Source organism: Eleginops maclovinus, chromosome 3 (assembly GCF_036324505.1).
Source record: "Eleginops maclovinus isolate JMC-PN-2008 ecotype Puerto Natales chromosome 3, JC_Emac_rtc_rv5, whole genome shotgun sequence".
NCBI lineage: Eukaryota > Metazoa > Chordata > Actinopteri > Perciformes > Eleginopidae > Eleginops > Eleginops maclovinus.
Genome location: NC_086351.1, coordinates 16,781,682 through 16,800,781, shown reverse-complemented (window position 1 = coordinate 16,800,781; position 19,100 = coordinate 16,781,682). Strand labels below are relative to the sequence as shown.

At 40.5% G+C, this 19,100-nt stretch overlaps 1 protein-coding gene and 1 long non-coding RNA gene across 7 annotated transcripts in view; one reads left to right on the top strand and one right to left on the bottom strand.

The window, feature by feature from the left end:
• triob (trio Rho guanine nucleotide exchange factor b) overlaps nt 1-19,100 on the bottom strand; it is a 114,295-nt gene that overhangs the window by 59,998 nt on the left and 35,197 nt on the right. For 5 of the 6 annotated variants that reach the window (XM_063878752.1, XM_063878755.1, XM_063878754.1 and 2 more), the window contains exons 3-8: nt 14,286-14,360; nt 12,358-12,472; nt 10,521-10,713; nt 9,441-9,545; nt 8,800-9,264; nt 7,791-7,913 (exon numbers count right to left, since the gene is read on the bottom strand). In XM_063878752.1, coding sequence (XP_063734822.1) covers nt 7,791-7,913; nt 8,800-9,264; nt 9,441-9,545; nt 10,521-10,713; nt 12,358-12,472; nt 14,286-14,360 — 1,076 coding nt within the window. Of the gene's footprint in view, nt 1-7,790; nt 7,914-8,799; nt 9,265-9,440; nt 9,546-10,520; nt 10,714-11,096; nt 11,215-12,357; nt 12,473-14,285; nt 14,361-19,100 lie in introns of those variants that run through there. The other variant, XM_063878756.1, reaches the window with a different exon arrangement.
• LOC134861976 (uncharacterized) lies at nt 4,692-7,065 on the top strand. The gene is made up of 4 exons (XR_010165453.1): nt 4,692-5,071; nt 5,179-5,262; nt 5,765-5,796; nt 5,952-7,065. It is a non-coding gene; the product is annotated as an uncharacterized LOC134861976 (long non-coding RNA).

Sequence of the window (19,100 nt, the reverse complement as noted above, 5' to 3'; positions counted from 1 at the left end):
ACTGACTCCTTTAATGTTGGGGCAATTTGGGCACTCCGCACAGGCAGATTATACGGGGGCCAGGTACAATTATGTTGCAGTTTCATTTTGGGAGCAATGATGCATGAAGATGAAACCATGTCTTCAAACAGTCAGGATTAGCTGTTCCTCCAGAAAGCAAGCAGAGTTTGATGATGTAATATGGTAGCCAAAATTACTTTAGTGTACACAAGTTATACAAGACAGAATAAAAGTCAATACATGCAGCCTTGTCATAAGCTACCGCCACATCCCTCACCACACACGCGCACGCAAGCTCTATGTGAATAAAGAAAATAAACCCATTTGCCTCTTATCTTTAAGTCTTTTTTAATATATGGGCTCCAAGCTGTTTTGTGTAGATAGGCACGGATCAGCGAACGCTAATTAACAACTGTGTTAACAGCCTGTTATTATTCTATTCAATTACTGCTCCTGGAGCCTATAATGGCTCTTAGTTTGTTTGTTTCAATCACGACGGGGAGGAACGATGAACCAAACACCAGCTACAGCTAATTAAGAGTTTTCATCAAAGTAGCAGACACTGGATTGGTACTTTGTACTTTTGTTCATCTATAAGGTTTTTTAAATGATTGGTGTTTTTTTTTTTAATGAAAGTATGACTTATAAATGATTTTAATTAGCTTTACTTTTACTTGTAGGAGTTTCTTCAAGCAAACCAAACAAATTCATTCCCTTATAATCCAAGACAATACTGGCATTGGGAAAGAAAAGCAATAGATTAGGATTGATGTCGGCCCGAGGACAATAGAGAAAGTGGTGTGCTTAGAAGTAAGGCTCATATGATAAATTAAGCGAGTCTAACTGCTAGAGAGCTATCGAAATCATATCATACATTTTTTTTAAAAACACAAGTATAAGAGGAAGATGATCTCTAAAATACTCTAGATTAGGGGTTTTCAAATCGGGTGAATGTGAGCCTCCCCTTAGAGTAGGAAAGAACAGCCGAGGCCCCCCTTCCCCAAAATCTGGTCTGCCTGCCCTAACCCACACACACCTCTGCCATCTTTTGTGTGTTCCAGGCAATGACGAGTTTCATTAACAACTGATAAAATGTAACTATTTTTTAATATTTTATTTGAAGACATTTCATTTTCACAACTTTTTAAAAAGTGCATTCATAAACAATCTTTGCAACAGCAAATACTTTCAAACTTCATGCAGGTCTAATTGAGGCTACTTTTAAAATCACTGAACATCAGTAGGCCTATCCAAAAGTCAACAAATCGGCACGGTGTGTATGGGCCTTAAGCGCACATTTGAAGGAGATGCACATCGTCTTGAACAAAATCACCACAATTGTCAGCTCTCTGATCAATGAACGACAATGCTGGTTGTTCACGGAACACATAACATTTAACAGTCAACTGCATTGAGTGCATGTTATCAGATCGAGCAGATTCACATATTTTCATCCCATTTTTTTAATAACCAACAAACAAAATGACGCCATTCACGTCATTTGCGCTACAAGAGCGAAATCAACCCTATGGCCCAACCAATTTATGCATTCGAGACAACACAACTTTGAGTTTCAATTTAATCGTCCATATGAGTGGGAACAATGAAGCCGCGCTTTTGATGCGCAGAGGTGTTCGATGCGGGGCTGCACTGCCGAGAGAAATAAACGCAAGTCGTCCCCCACCTGCAGCCTTGATCTGTATTTGTTTTTAGCAGGGTCAGTGCGGAAAACCCACACTCACACAAGTAGGTGGAGGTGAAGGGGAGTAGGACTTTCATAGCCTTTGTGGAGATCTGGGGAAACTCGCTCTCCACAGACAACCAGAAACGCGCGATTGGCATTCTCCCAGTCTCTGCTTCAAGTCCATATTCGAGCTGAGCTCGACCAGGGCCTCCTCCTCCTGCAGGCTCAGTCCATCACGGGGTGTGGCGGGGAAAGAGAATGGATTTCTCACCTACTGATTTCCCATTGTGTCCTCTCCAAAATACTCGCCAAACTGGTCACGCAACCCATTCAAATGTGCAGTGATGACCGGTTGGACAGAGTTGAGAGGCAGCCCTGTCTTCTCCGCAACATCCTCAACAGGGTTGGGAACATTTCCACCAAACCTCGTCCTGAATCCTGAAGGCCACATCAAGAACTGCACGCAATTCTTGGGGTATCCGTTTTGTTGGTAATGCCTGGCGATGGATGATGCGGTGCTTCAAGACAGCAGCAGGGGCAACTGCCTGTATATACACAGGTATATTAAACAGGTATATACCTGTTTAATGAGACCGCTGTGACAGCCAGTCATTGATCTTGCCCCATCAGCGAATATGCCACAACACCGGCCCCAGTCTAGGCAATTAGCCTGGTAAAATTGATTCAAGGCCTTGAAAAGTTTGTCAGCTGTTGTGCGGGCGGGTAGAGGAACACAAAACAAAAAATCTTCCTGCACCCTGAGCTCTGTGATAAATCGAACGTACACCATCAATTGAGCACAGTGTGAGACGTGGACTCATCTAGTTGAATAGCGTGAAAGGGGCTTTCACGAACACCGTCCAGGACCTGCTCTTTGACAAAACAAGCCACGTCTGATATTCATCACTGGATGGTATTGTCAGAGATAGGGATCATGTCAAGGTTAGCAGCAGCTGCTTCTCCCAGTATCACTGAACACATATCTCTAGCTGCAGGGAGTAGCAATGTTTCGCCGATGTTATGGGGTTTGTCTGCCTTCGCTATACGTAGCGCGACACGATAAGATGCTTCTGTCGCCTTCATGTTAATAGTGCCAAACGACAGTATTATGCTTTTTTTGTGACTGAAAATCATCACGCTTCCTCTCAAAAAACTCAACTGGCTTATTCACTATACGTGTGTGCTTAGTTTCAATGTGACGCCGAAGTTTGCATGGTCTCATGCTGTCATTTGCTAACACCTCCTTGCAGACCACACACTGCGGCAGAGGTGCAGCCTCCGACCCCGACAAGGTGAAACCTAACTTTAAGTACTCAGGATCATATTTCCTACGTTTTTTTGCTGGGTCCTGTCTCCTCCCTTACTGCTGACTTCTGTTGACTTGGGACAAGGAAACGATGCATTTTACAGCTAATACACGCACAAACAATTACCGATCTCAATAGAGCTGCATACAGATGTGTACGTTATTTTTTCTTTCTTTGGCTCCCCCCACTTATTGAAAACTGCTGCTCTAGATCATATGTGGTATTGTACCATGGGACATTTGTGTTGTTGGACAAGGACAAGGCAAAAAAAGGATAAAAAGACCTAAACACTCACCCATCCATAAGCGCACATACACATACATACGCACATACAACAGATTAGGGGATCGGAGCAGATAAGGAAAGAGTTCCGAGTCACAACCAATAAAGCCTGGAGGCCTTCAACCCATCTGTAGGACATTATGAATTAGATTAAATAACAGAGGCTGGACTACTCGAACACACTCGTAGGTAAAAGCCTTAATTCCAAACTGATGGGGGAGGGCAGAGATAGGCAGAAGGCATTCCTAACTCAAACCTGATGAGGGTATGCAGCAAGTGAGAGGGAAAAGGCGAAAAAAAAAACACAGAAAGAGAGAGGAAGAAAAGGGCAAAACCTTTGACCCAGAGTTCAGATCATCTACAGAGCAGGAAAACAAATAACACCAAAGTGGAATTTGCTTTGTGAAGGAACTTCAGAACATGATGAACAACAGCAGTAACTTAGCATCCTTCCTGTCTTGCCAAAGGGGGACAAAAAGACCCAGGCTGTAACCAGATTACTCTGTAACTTGCTACCTAATGCACTGTATTTATGTGGTTTCCAAATTCAATTCATCAGTTTCATATGGGTATGATAGTACTAAATTATGTCTGAATTATTTTTTGCTTTGCTAGATGGAGACAACATGTTGATTCCCTGCTCCTTGCAGAGTACAATATTGAGTAAATGTTATGTAAATGTGTCAACAAGCGAGTAACTTCAAACAGGAACTAAAACATTCAGAAACACTGTATAAGTGAGGATCCTGTTGGTAAGCTTACTGTACAGTATCAAGGTTAAATAAATAATGCTAATTGTGTTTCCCTTAGCCTCACTTATGTGTCATGATGTTATTGTTTCTCTTCAGAGTGATTATGCACGCAATTAACAGTAACCGTTCCAAAATTCAGTTCCTTTTCTTTAACGGCCAAATAACACTAAGACAATGGCAGATTAATGAACAGAGCTGAGAAGGTTCACTATAAACACACATTTCTGATGAACACTGAAAGTGCACCTACTTTATGCTAATTAATTAAATACATTTGCCAAATGCAAAGAAAAACAACAACACATCAGTGCATAATAAGAAAATATATATAATTCTTATAATTTAAATGATCTATATTTTGCAAATATGTTGATTTTAGGTTTTTTTTATAATATTTGTATTTACCCGACTATTACAGATTATAAACAAGCCTTCTATTTGCCCAAAAATAATTGCTAAAAGTTGAATCTCTCATTTTCTCCCCTGGTGATCCAGTCTTTTTCAAATGTTAATGGTTACATTTGAATGAGCTTGGAAAGAGGAAGAGTGTTTTTCTGAGGCAGGGGAAAGCCCCGAGTCATACTTTCTAATAAGTTGTATTCAAATTGGTCCCATGAAGTCCCTCCCACTGAGATGTGTTAGTAGTATCAACAGCTATCTGGTCGGTAAGGGACTGAGTACATAACTCAAAGTCAGATGGAGATGCAATTCAACAATGGAGCAGCTTGAAACAGCAGACATCACTATTGATGAATACATGACAATGGATGCAGACGAATGGTCGGAACTAGACGTCTATGAAAACGGAGGCACACCTGATGTTGGTTTTAACGGAACAGAGGATTCAAGCAAGCATCAATCAGGCCCAGATTCGAAAGGACAGAAGAGAGAAGAGTTAAAAAAAGAGAAAGCTGTAATTGACAAACCGCGTCAAAACAACAAAAACACGACCACTGCTCCACCTTCCATTCCTCTTACCGACAGATACATCACTATCAGATGGCCTCCAACGAAGGCTAAAAGACGATTACAAGTATTCAAATCAGGTAAGATATGTACTGAAATTCAAGTAATACAATTACAGAATCGCATGAACATGAACACTAGTATAATACTTGTGAATTATAATAACAATATATTTTCCTATGACTAGCTTTCTCCAAGATTACTACAGTGGGTCTTTTTTTGCTGTGTATTCTGTTACTTGGAGGGCTGCTTTTTATGATCTGCAAAAACTGTGAGTGTGAACTGTTTCTTCATTATATAAGTCATAAAGATGAAGTGAATGTATCCCCAGATGAACAAGACATCTAAGAAAAGTGTACAACATACATTTTGCACTGTATTAATGTTAGGTAAGGGTTTAGTCCACAGAGTAATATTTTTGGCTTTTAAGGGTTTATTCACCAATTTGTTCAAATATTTAAACCCTTTTGAAATGTATGCATTGAACATGGGGAGATTTTCCTTGTAGGGATTGTAGCTTAAGTAATTGCACAAAATTGACTACTTTTTAAAAATGACAAACGTTTGATCAAATGTCTTACAATACAGTTTATTGGTACATGTATTACAGGCTCATATGTAACACTTCAATGTACTAGCAGCTCTGTTTAGTGCTAATATCCAGCAGACTGCGCAATGGGTGATAAAAGGTTAAGCAATGTATGTGTGAATTAAAAATGCAAATGTGTATTCTACTTGGTTTAAAGCAGCTTTTATATTTCTTTTTATAACAGATGCCATTTTACTTGAGCTCAAGATGCAACAGGCAAGTCTAATTCTTCTGTTGTGTTGGAACCATCCATTCAATTTTTTTTAAATGTGAGAAATAGGTGTTGGTATAGTTGTGTATTTAAAAAATATAGCAAATTTGAGCATATTAATTGGCTTTATCTTAACTAACAACCATATTTGCCTTCACAGGAGTCAATGAAAAGGAATCTCTCCCACACGCCGATCTAAAATTGAAGCTCATCTCTCTTAAGGAACGAATGACCAGGGATTAAAGCCAATCTGGAGACACATCTATAACGTAAAGGGACAAACCACTTGTTTAAATCATTTGTCCTTAACCATGTTATCATTTCTTATCATTAATGTTTATACATTGTCAGCTATACTGTGTGTTGTAAAGATGTAATATATATAATATTTGGTGTACCATAATGTCTTGTTTTTTAATAATATATACAAACACACAACAATCCGACAGAGCTTCTGCACCATATGAAAATGTTATAAAAACTCATATATCTTTAACTTGTATCAGGGTTGAGAAACTGCATGTGTCAAGTGTCTCCTAAAGGGGGCATTACAGTAACATAACTCCATCAAGTGTATTGTGAATGACACTTGCTAAAAGTGACCATTAGCATATAGTTTATATCATAAGCCTAAACTTTATGAAGCTCATATATGTATGAATTCCATGCCAAAATCAATGATTACTAAAACAACATTTCAAGAAACAGTACCAGTAATGCTAACACTAAGACATCAGCAGTAAGTGGTACATGAAATGTGTGTAAAGGTTCTTGTGTTGTTTCACCTTGCTTTTTCCTCCGATGCATTTTCACACATACTGTAAAAATACACAGAAACAAGAGGACACAGGCGATATTCTACAAAAAACACACACAAACACACCCTGACACTATGTATTTCCATTCAGCAGGCAACAGGAAAGGGAAACGCTGCTTCCTGTGGAAGAATGGGCGGAGGCAGTAATGGTCACCCTATTGTATGTTTGCGTGTGTGTTTCAAGAGTATTGTTAATATGTGTGTGAGCTTAAACTCCTGCTCCATCCGTCTGTTCTACCACTGTTGTCTATGGGTTATTGTTCATCTCAAACTACAGTGTGTTCTGGGTCGTCCCTGAAGTTGCCTCTGGGACCTGGCGTTCACACCACTTGTTGGCCATGCTTCCTGACAGCAGGGGTGATGTCAGGCCATGGGCCCCTTTCCCCTTGGCTGCAATGCTCTCACGAACATTGGTTACAGTTTGACAGTAAGAGTGAAATAAACAAGATTAACATGATTGATTTTGATTTCCCTGTTGTTTTTGTTTTTATTATTACAGGAAATGGGCTGAACATGTTTTTGTTGTTCAATTTCAGCATAGGATTACATTTGTTTTCTAACACATGTCACCACATGTACAGTATGTCATTGGTAGATATTCATATCCCTACTGAATTTTGGTGTGCGATGAATACGATGAAAATATAATCAAATTAGTGCAGCGTGGGAGCGATTTGTGGTGGGGTTAGGGTAAGACAAGACAAACACAGACAGGAAGGGTGTTGATGATTTCTTTTTCTTTGCGAAAACATTAGGGGTTATGTTAAGGACTCAAAGAAATGTAAGACTATGGATTGGATACAGTATAATAACCTTAGCAAAATGTGTTAATCTGTAGCAAAGCTCTTCAGGATACAGTACAGAAGGGCAAAGAGGGTTGTGGAGCAGAGAAGCAATGGGAAGCAAACAGTTATGGGAGGGGCAGGAGGTAATGTGGGTCAATTATGGGAACAGCACTGTGACAAGACATGACAGAGGGGGCAGAGTTGAGGCACAGTGGAACGCAACTGAATAATAGGAGGCAGACAGTGGCAGGACAGAAAGTATTGTTCTACGGCAATCGACAGCCTGAGGGAGAGGCTGGGAGGTCTTAGCTTGTTACCGTGAACGACAGTCATGATGATAGTTTGAGATGGAATTGTATGTTTATCTGCATGTGTGAACGACGAGACAAACACTCACCATGCAGTTCATGGCAAAGTGGTTGTGCTGGGTCTGCAGCTCGACAGCATGCTGGTGGTTCCCTCCGATCTCTGTGTAACTGGTGAGAAAAAGGCCTTTGTTGTGCATGATCCAGTCGAACATCTAGGGGGAGAAAATGCAGTTAGGTTTATAGAATATATTAGGGTCTTTCCATCTCCTGCTTATTAACAGCAACAGCAGTTAGAATAAGAGAGTAGCTCGGTGTTTGTAATCAACCAAAATTGTTTATCCCTCCACTGATTTAAGAAATTAGCTGTGTGCATATGTGTGTTTGTGTAGTGTTATCTCTCCCTCTACATGTTTGGTGTATGGAAAACACACACACACACACACACACACACACACACACACACACACACACACACACACACACACACACACACACACACACACACACACACACACACACACACACACACACACACACACACACACACACACACACACACACACACACACACACACACACACACACACACACACACACACACACACACACACACACACACTCTCTTTCCATGCACACAAAAGGCGCAGCTCAGTCAAAAAAAATAACACACCACTTAATATTATATTACAAAATAGCTATAATAATATTAAATCCCCAGGAGAGAAAAACACATGATTTACATTATTATTAATTTATGTGTTAACCCTATTTTAACACTTGCGAGTAGTTCCACTAATGAACCTTATCTGCGCTACATACATCCACAGCCCTGCTAATCTGGGATGCACAGGGCTAACAGTTGATCTGAGGATTTAAATGCCTGGATTAATATTTAAAATACCCAGTTAAGACTGACATGCATGCAAGTTCACAGATTTGATCCTGTGAACCTGAAATAGTGGTATGTATCAAAAAATAAACTGCAAATTGGCACATATCAACATACTGTCAAATATGAGGATGCAGAGAAAAAACAAATATAATGTTTTCAACATTCATTTCATGAGCATGGAGGATGGAATAGATCAGCACTCTGACCTTCTCTGCATCCTGTTCGAACAGACGCAGCTGGAAACATTGGTCCAGCTTCAGTTTCCTCATGTGCCACAGCTGCTGCAGATTTTGTCGTGTCCCATGCAGCTTATCCAACAAGCCCGTCACTTTAGCTACCAGGTTGTGTATGTCCACATGTGCGTTGAAGCCGTGATGATGGTCGTTGGAATCTCCGCTAGCTCCGCCACTACGGTACCCGCTTTCACTGCTACTCCCGCCTCCTGCAGTTTGTAACTGTAGCCTTTGCAGCAGCCTCCGTCCCTGCGCATCAAGCTCCTCCACTGACGCCTTAGTGGCCCTCTTCTTCAGCGCAGAATGTTCTTCCATGAGCCGTCGGGCCCCCTCAAGGTCCCGCGGGAGATCACGCTGGGACAACGTTTCCTGGAGCTCCTCAAGGCGTGCCAGTGTGCGTGCGGCATCGCTGGCAAAGGTCTCAAACGACAGCCGCACCTAAAATGAAAGTCAAAAGAAAACTGCATTTCCCGAAAATAGAAATACTACTGAAATTCAAGTTAAAGACTGTTTTTTTTTTAAATCAAGCACAAAAAGACTTAGGTCAAAGACTGGGGTCAGCCTGTGTCACTAAAACATCTGAAGAATAGAACAAAAAGAAAAAGTATCCAAACCTCAATCCAGTCATCATGGTTGTACTCTAAGCTGCCTTCAAAGTCAGCTGTCAGCTGGGATTGGTCCACAATCTTGGATAAACCGTCTAAGGAGACCATCACCGTCTGGTGCGAGTGGGTGTATGTGGGACAATTAAAGTTGAAAGTGAAAGAGGGATGAATTCAAGAAAAGAAAAAGCGTTTGGGAATGGAGAGATGGAAGACATAAGGGAGACAGTGAGATAAAACCCTCCAAAATGTATCAGCAACACAGTCACCATAATCTTAATATTTCTCAACACTTCTGAAAAGAATGTAAAGAGTCAGTGGCTCCATGTCTACTGTTTAGATAGGTGGGGTGACCGCAAAAAAAACATTCCGGACATTTTAAACATCGTTCATGTTATCGTTAATAAAATGGAAACACAAACACTGAGGTAACACTCTGAAATGCAAAATAAACAGGAAAAATTGGGATTGGTTTCTACAGCCCTGAGTGCTCCCCTGTACTGATGCTATAACAATTTTAAACTGCAAGCAAACAAAGACACTTCAACAGGAAAAGTTGTAGTTGGAGGGTTGAACCTTTACACAAGTTTGCAGCAGGGAGCTGTGCAATAAAAAAAACATGTTGTACTTGACGATGAAAAGGAAGAGCCTTCGATTACCATTGAGAACTCAGAGTCAAACCCTTCACCTCCTGCTTATCCCTAAGACATACTCACACACAGTTTAACATCTGGATCTAGTGTTGGGATGAACCACTTTGCCATGTCCTATATATCCTGTTCCCTTAGCAACTGGGTCAGAACTAAATATACCAGTAGATGCCCACATGGGATAGAACAGTGCTCTGTCACCAAGCAGCGGCCCAATTAGAAATGATGCCTATGCTAACAGAGCTCTAACAGTAAAGAACACATTGTTAATCTAGAATCATATTGATGTAAAGAACACTATTACATCTCTTGCAGAAAAAAGAATGGAAAACCTGTACACTCAAAAGAGACGGTTCATGGTCAACATTCACTAGACCAAAGCCAGACTAGATATGATAACATCATTTTTTTCGTGTAATAGAAATGGGTTAGTGTCACCAACCTCAAATTCAAACTTTGAGCTGCCGAAGTTGGTCCTTTGCTTCTGCCAGAAGTTGTCCGGCTTGATGATGAGTGCGACGTGGATACAAGATGGGAAAGACTCCTGGAGGATCTTCAGCAGAGGCTTGATGCTGTCCCACTTAGAACCACGCATGTCCACAATGACTGTGAATCCATGTTTGGCCACCTCCTCACTGCAAATAAATGTAGAAAAAGATTTTAAGATAAAGAGCAAATACGTTTCTTTAAATGAATTTATTATGCTAACATAAAACCATTAGGGCAGCTTAGAGGGAGAGTATAAAGAAGTGACAACCAAAGGACAAAGAAATGTATGTGCGAATTGTATGTGTAAAAAACAATATTTAGTTGCATCATTGTCACTGCACATGTTAAAGTTATTAAGACATGTACAGCCAAAAAAACAGACCTGCAAAAAAAAGCCACAAAACAGAACCTGCAAAAAAGATGCAGAAAAGATCTTGAGTCAAAACATCCCGTGCAAATCTGTACGGCATCTGGAAAAGCAAATAAGTAGTTGAAACATTGAAGCGTTGAAATTTCCACTGCTGCTTACCAGGAGTCCTGCTGCTGAATAAGTCCATAAAAGGTTGTTTCTCAGTGTTAAAGGCTTTAATCTGAATGTTTCTAGCTGGGAGACAGAAACAGACGCAGGCCCTCCTGCTCTAACTCACTCTGACCTCACTCTTTGAAAACAGATCGGTGGCCAAATGGGAAGAGAAAAACAGAGCGGAGAGGAGGGGGAGAGAGAGAGTGAGGGAAGCAATATTTAGACAGGAGAAAGAGAAGTCAACTGACTTCCCTCTGAGTAAGTGACACTTGGTTCAGTCTGACAAATCCTTTCTCCTCTCTCGCCTTACATTTTGTGACTTTTGGAGGCTTTAAAGTGTAAAAAGACTATCTGAAAAACATGTCCAGATTCAGAGCAAGCAACGTAGCAACATTTTAATGCAAAATATGTGAAAATGTTTTGCTTTAAGGGTTATAGCTGACAGTGCTATAGAGTAATAGTTTGTTCTCGGACTTTGATACAACATTGCAAACTATGCCAGAAAGCCCTGAGGGAGCCCTGAAGAAACATGGACCCAATTCTTGCTGTGTCTAATCTGGACCACATATCGCCTCAAGACAAATCTACAAACTATTCTGTGGAAAAGACTTAAAGCACTCAACCTTTGCAGAACTAGAAAGCATAGGGGGATCAGAAACAGTAGAACAGAACAGCCATGCTCCCTCCAAGATAATCACATCTGATTCCAAACAGAACAGCCCGGAGCTCAGTGTTAAATGTGAAGAAAACATTTTCTAGATAGGAATATCAGCATGCAATGAACTACATGGAGCAATGGAGTTAACAACAAATGATAAGGGGGATTAAAAATTCCATTTAGATATGATCCCATTCGTACTAGATATTATTAAAAGCGGAATGGGAGAGATGAGAGTTACCAGAAAGGAACAAGTGGTAACCTACATAAAGGAGTAGTAGCTTTTTCTAGAGAGTTAAGCGGAAATGAGAGGGGAAAAAAAGAGGAAGGGGGGTTGAATCTTCACAGAGAATCCAAAATAAAACCATCCCAGCTCTCTGTAGCCTCAGGTTATGCTTCAGCATTTTAAATCAAAGCAAGGTGGGAAATTCTGACACAAAGGAATATGGGTGCGAGTGCATAAGAGGGCAGGAGGAGGTGTCTGTTTCAAATTAACCCAGGATCAAGAGAAAGGTCCAGGCGTATAGGTTAGTGCATTTGCATACGAGTGTGTGTGCACTTTTTGGAAGAAGTAGGAATCATTTACTGAAACTGTAAAAATGTCCATACCTGGGAATAGTAGCTAGGTAAGCTATGAGCCTGCGCAGGTCCTCGGGTCGTATTCTGTCGTGGTTGCTACGTGCAGGAAAGGTGAGAACGGGACCTCCACGCCTGTCTCTGCCACCTTTGGAGAGCAATAAAACAACAAAAAAAGTTAAATAAATTGCTGTAGCTGAACTTTAGCTAAGCTAACTAAAGAAAAGGTTAAGAGAAGTGATGTGATGTTTAAGGAAGGGCATTTTTCTACATGTTGAGTTCTGTATTACTGTGCCAACAATGTGATGGATGTGCAACTTTTCCAGGGTTTATCTCTGCTTTGAACAAATTAGGGCTTGGTCATTAGCAAACACATAAACTCAGGAGTTATATACTCCACACTGAAGCATGAACCATCATATTAAGAATAAACTAACAGACTGAAACTTTAAGGCATTCATTTTACTTTTTAACTGCTTACTAAGATGCTACTGGGACTAAATAACCTACAACACATAAACGATGTACAGTGAATAGTTCTCTGGGATGTCAGCAGCTTCTTTGCATGGGTACCATCTGTGAATAAGTTGTGACTGCGTTGAGTCAAATTAGGGGTTTAGTCAGGGGTCAAGTTAGTCTCCGTTTGACAAGATAAGCAATAGCGTTAAGTCATACTGCAGTGACAAACACTGAGTGTAACTCTCTCATACTCAGTAACAATTATGGCAATGGCCAGGCAGTTAACACTAATGGGGTAAAGGTCAGGTCGACACTATGACAAGTCAGAAGCAGTTCAGAGGAATGAGTGAGTGCACTTAATTAGACTAACAAGTAGACATCACAGAAAGAGGAGCTTGATTGTTCACACCCAAACTGTAGTGTTGAGACTCTTAGGGGACAGTATGTGCTCCCATTGGGAACGTGTCTTTTGAACACAAAGTCATCGAACTTTTTTACTCTTGTCACTATTCTGATCAAAAGTATGAACTCTCTAAAGATGTTATTTGAGCTGAAACTAATGTTCTGATTGACTGATACTTAATTAACAGATATTATGAGACTGATTCCTCAGCTTTTGCCCAGACTATCTTAATGACTTCATCTCACTTTAAAAGGTCTCCTATCATGCTATATTTGAACAATTTATTGTAGGGCAATATCTATACAAAACTTGTCTGTGAAGTGTTTTGCTCAAAATACCAAACAGATCCCCCATTGTAGCATGCCTCATACCCCTCTATTTCAGCCCTGTTCCTGAAGTGCTGATTCTGTGACTGTCGCTTTAAATCTGTGCTGAGCTGAAGCTGGCCACGCCCCTTTGCAGCCATGCAGCTCTCTCTCCTCTGTGCAAGTTTTCTACCGTGAGAAGATACTAAGTTAAATGCTGCCGTGATTAAACGCCATATTATGTTCAAAACCACAGCAAGCATTATTTCTGAAACAGTTCTCAGTGTTTACCACTAGAGCAGTGACATTATATGTATCATATATACAACAACTCTAAGTCCCTCCTGCAGACATTCTGCTGAATACACAGACACACAGAGGTGCTGCGGGTTAGGGTTACAAGGGGATTCAGCTCGCGACTGTATATGGCAGACGATAGGTTGGGACGTGTCACGTGTGCAGCATGTTGCCAGGAGTTCAATGTAAAGCCAGCCCACATTTCTGATATGACGTGATGTCCGCAGCAAATCTGGATCAGCTTGTTTTTACTCCCATTTTTAGAGATGTGGGTAAGGAGGAAAAGAGCAAGGGTTGTATTTTCTGACAATTTGTGAGTCTCCTTACACACCGAGGACACATATTTATGTATAAAAGACATCAAAAAGTGCATTTTGCATAATAGGGGACTTTAAGCATTTTTCTCATCTGATGCATTTGTGCTACATCAGTGTGCAAACACAACATCAACAATGCAAAGTTGAATAGCAGCTTTATGAGTACAGTACATATCTGACCTGAGAGAAAGGCGACCTTCTCCTTGAGGATAGGAAGCACATCGATGGCCTTCATATCCTCATTGCGATGAAACCCTGAAACACAGAGAGAACCAGAGAGAGGTCAGTAACAGAGAACAGAAACATCCAGAAGATTAGCAGAGGGAAAACAGCTACACCAATCCTAATTCTTACTTTTATTTTCACATCAATGTGGCCAGCAGCATGTGATACATTCAGTATCTGCTGGGTTGAGTAGTTGTTTTTCAAATGTCCTATTTTGCATTGCTCACTAAACAGCTAGCTCAGTTAATACCAGGAAGCAAGATGGGAGGATTTCAACATACACACTAGTTAAATACTATGTCATTGGTGCAGTATCAGAGCATCAAGTCTGGAAGACAGCTGATTTAGAGTAAATGTTGCACTAAACTGAATAATGTAGGGATATGCAACAATAATCAAATCATATCACATATTGTATTAGTTTCCACAGGCATACCATATCTGGGTACCACTTTACAATAAGACTACCCTTATAAAGGATTCATAAAAGGTTAATACATAGGTTATTAATTAGGTTGTAAACACTTTATTAATCATTAACAACCATTTATAAACCAGTTCTAACATAGTTTTCATACATCAACACAGTCTCACTATTTGGAAAGATGATTAAGTCCTCTATTGGCTGCCTAGTTTACTGCAGCTTCTTCATCAGCCAACATCCTTGGTATCTGTTGTTCACAGATATTCTCCCCTCCATCTTGATGTTCATCAAGCGGTCACAGTTGTCCTGTTTATCTCTTGTCTTAAGACAGTTTATTAATGATTTATAAAGTGTTCACAACCTAATTAATAAATGAATTACAAATTATTCGTATTGTAGTGGTACCCATATCTGAATATGACTGGTAACTGTTTTTGTTTTTTAAATACACACTATTCTTTATTTGGTTTATGCTATGCATTCTCGATCACTGGAACTAGGAATAATTGAATGGTTGCCAAATAAACAAACAAAAAAAAAACATACAAAAAAATAATAGTATTTATGACAATGTAATCCTTAAAATGCAGCATAGGGAAATGCAGAAACCAACAAACTGGAAAACTAAATAATGTAGAGCTAAAAGATAATGTTGCAGTTAGCAAAAAACACACGCCAGCCATGACGTTGCCAGCGTTGACCACTAAATATATGAGTGAATCTTGTGAGAGAGGAGGTGTCGGTGGGTAGAGAGCCTGCAGATGCAGTTAGCTGGTGATGTCATCAGATATAGCTCTTTCTAGCTCTGAGTCATCTATCTCTCACCAACTCACACAAATACAAACAAACATGTGCACACAAGGAGCATGCATATTAACTTTGTACAGCAAATCATATTCCTAAAGAATGCCATAAAGGGAAAAAACATAAAAATAGGAGAAATGTTTTGGTAAACAGAGCTTTTATGGTCGGTGAAGAAGAAAAATACTGAAGGGAAACAGCTTTACATAAACGCTGTGGAGCTTTGACAGTTATAATATAAACATTTAATCACACAGACTTCACATGGAGATGAGCTAATTAGATAGTGGCTAGGCTAAGTGCTTCATTATGCACATATAGACACAGATAAGCAGAGTGAATGCCCGAAATAAAAGCAAGTACTGATTCCAAATGTATTTATTTTACTGCAGCAAAGCCACTATCTTGAGCAGTGGTAACCCAAAGCTGAGTGTTTTCTCCCTAGAATTTGAATATTTCTCAGTCCACAGTGTCATACAAGTAGAAATGAAGACATTTTTCAGTCTTCTTCTTTCAGGTTGCAGATAAGTTGCAATCGGAGGAAATGAAGGGACAAATGAGGTGTGTCAGACTACAAGCAAAGAGAGAGGGAATAACACAGTATTGGATGGATATAGAGATTCAAAGAGAAATGGATCCAATGCAGACTGAAATGGATAGGGACAAAGACAAAGTGTGTGGGATGGAACAACAGTAAAAGAGAAGCACTAGCTGTTGGTTTGAGCAAGAGAGCGAGGAGAAGAATATGGGGACAGACAAAGCTACAGCGAGATGGATAATAATAAAGACACAGAGACGGCTAAATAACTACAGGTTTTTAATGGCTCCTGTAATATTGATTTCCTCCACGGTCTGGGGGAGTTAGCAGTAGCAGTCAGGCTTGGAGGAAAGCACATTAGCTCCACGTGGGAAGAGGCAGTGGACACAACCTGACTCAGGGATAATGTCCCAACCAGCTGAGATGTGTTGGACCTGAAGTAGCACTAATGCTTTTATTCTTTCAGGAGAGAGAGAGGCTGAACAGCTGAGTGAGTCCCTGGCAGTGCACACTCATAGTTTTTATTATCTCCCTCTCTGTGGCTGGCTGCCTCTTTATAACCTGCTGCACCTGTTTCTCATCTAACCCCCCCCCCCCCAAACAGAGACTTCAGAGAGTGTCTCAGTGTGGGCATTGAACATCAGCACCACGGGGCCCAAGCACAAAGGAACACAACTCCACTTGCACTTTGTGTGTTAGCACATGCGTGTGAAGCGTGCCCAGACACATTCCTCCCTGCTGTAGTTTATGTAAGATACTGGCGCTGGCACGAAGCCAACACTGACCTCTGTTATATGCAGCAGCCCGGCTGAAGCTGCAGGTCGCACCACACTACACCAGGCAGAAATCTGGATATACTATATTATACTATACTATAATATTTTGGATTTAATGTGAAATCACATGTGGTTGCCATTTAAAGACCTCACGAAGAGAAGGACATTACTATTCTTATTATGATATACTATTATTAATGCAAAATCATTTGTCATTAATTACAATATGCCCACTGTATTTTATAAATCGTAAATTATTACAACTTCCCATGCTCACTTCCGATGTTGCACGACCGCTCCGACCAAACAGCCGCCGCCGGTTTATGATGTCACGATACTTCACGAATAGAACTGGACCCCACTTGTTGAATACACAAACACGGCTGAAGTGCCGATTTCGGACTCTGGCTCGGATATTTTGACAGAATCGAGTGACGGTAGTCGCCAATAGACTCGGTGCGCTCTCAAGAAGAGGTGGAATTTATTGAAGAGGATGCCGGTGTGGAACCCTACCAGTTCGAGCCACAGTATTCAAGTAGCAATAGAGATACAGAGGGCAGTTCAGGTGTCCTTTGATAATCAGGCATTCCTGGGTTATTATCCAAAGTTACTGTAAACGTTTGAATATTCTAGTTAGTCTACTATTAGTAGCTTATTTAAATCTATTAATTATGTAGTTTTTTGTTTGTATAAGCGTAACATTATTGGTTCTGTTGTGAAAGGGGGGTCAAAGTTATCCCCCTTGGCTGCTAAAACGCAACATTTTATCATTTTTTTGCCACAGAAACATCCCATAGCCAGATTTGGAGATGGCCCCACATCCCCATATGACACATTGCTTGCCAATTATTCTTGGCATTCTATTGCTGTCTTTGTTGAATCGTTCTTTATCATAATGATTGACATCAATTTTGGCTGGACGCTTCAACGCATACAAACAATGGTGGCGGCCCTGAGCTGTGTTCTACTCATGATGTCTTCACCGGAAATTACCTAAGTGGATGTTTCCGACGCGGCAACAAATTGTTATTAGTAGACAACTTGTTTATGTTGTTATAATCGTGATTTATTAAAAATACATTAATAATAAAAAAAAATATATGGCACATTTCACAATAAAAATGCAACCACTATCATATACCAAGGCCACTAACGCTTATAGATAGAATTCTTTCATTTGAACACAGGATTTTGAAGATAAAGGTGGGAAAATTCCAGAAGTGTTGTATGAACATAAAACATGGAGAGCAGCATCATTTAAACAGCTGCTAGTGATGAGTTAGTTGCTTCCTCAGTATGATTTCCCATTACTTGTGGTGTTAAAACAGTAAATAAGGCACAATGCTGCAAGAATGCAGTCAACCACAGAGCCTTTTCACATTTTCGTCATGTTTATATGCAGCAATAAAGAACACAATATCCCGCAAGTCAAATCCCATCATCGCCTCTCGCCAACACACTACGCACAGGCATGCACAAAAACCTCCTCTCTTCACAACACACAGACCCTCATTTACAAGTCTGCTGAGCATGAAATAAAGCATTTCAATCGCACACAGCTCGTTCATAACACTCTCATAATGAGAGCAATCCATTTTCACTGGCAGCCTGCACTCAGCGCCCTGTAAAAATGAGGCAAAATGCAGAGCGTTCGTCCAAGCATTTTACAGTGAGCTTCCATTGTAATCATTCTATTTCAAATGTAAAATACAAAGCACAGAGGAAAGGTAGAAAGTCATTATTTATATTTCAGCGCGCACATCTGTCCTTGCAGAGTAACAGGAGGTACAAAGTGGTGACAGTCAGATGAAATCAACTGCACACATGACAGGTAGTAGATCATTTAGAGAACAACACAGTCTGTCATTCATGACACAATAGCACACCACACACACACACACACACACACACACACACACACACACACACACACACACACACACACACACACACACACACACACACACACACACACACACACACACACACACACACACACACACACACACACACACACACACACACACACACACACACACACACACACACACACACACACACACACACACACACACACACACACACACACACACACACACACACACACACACACACACACACACACACACACACACACACTTATGCTGCCTTTCTCTCTCTAGACATAGAAATGGAGATGTCTTGTAAATACATCCTACAATGATGGTACGTCATGTGGAACATCTTGTGCT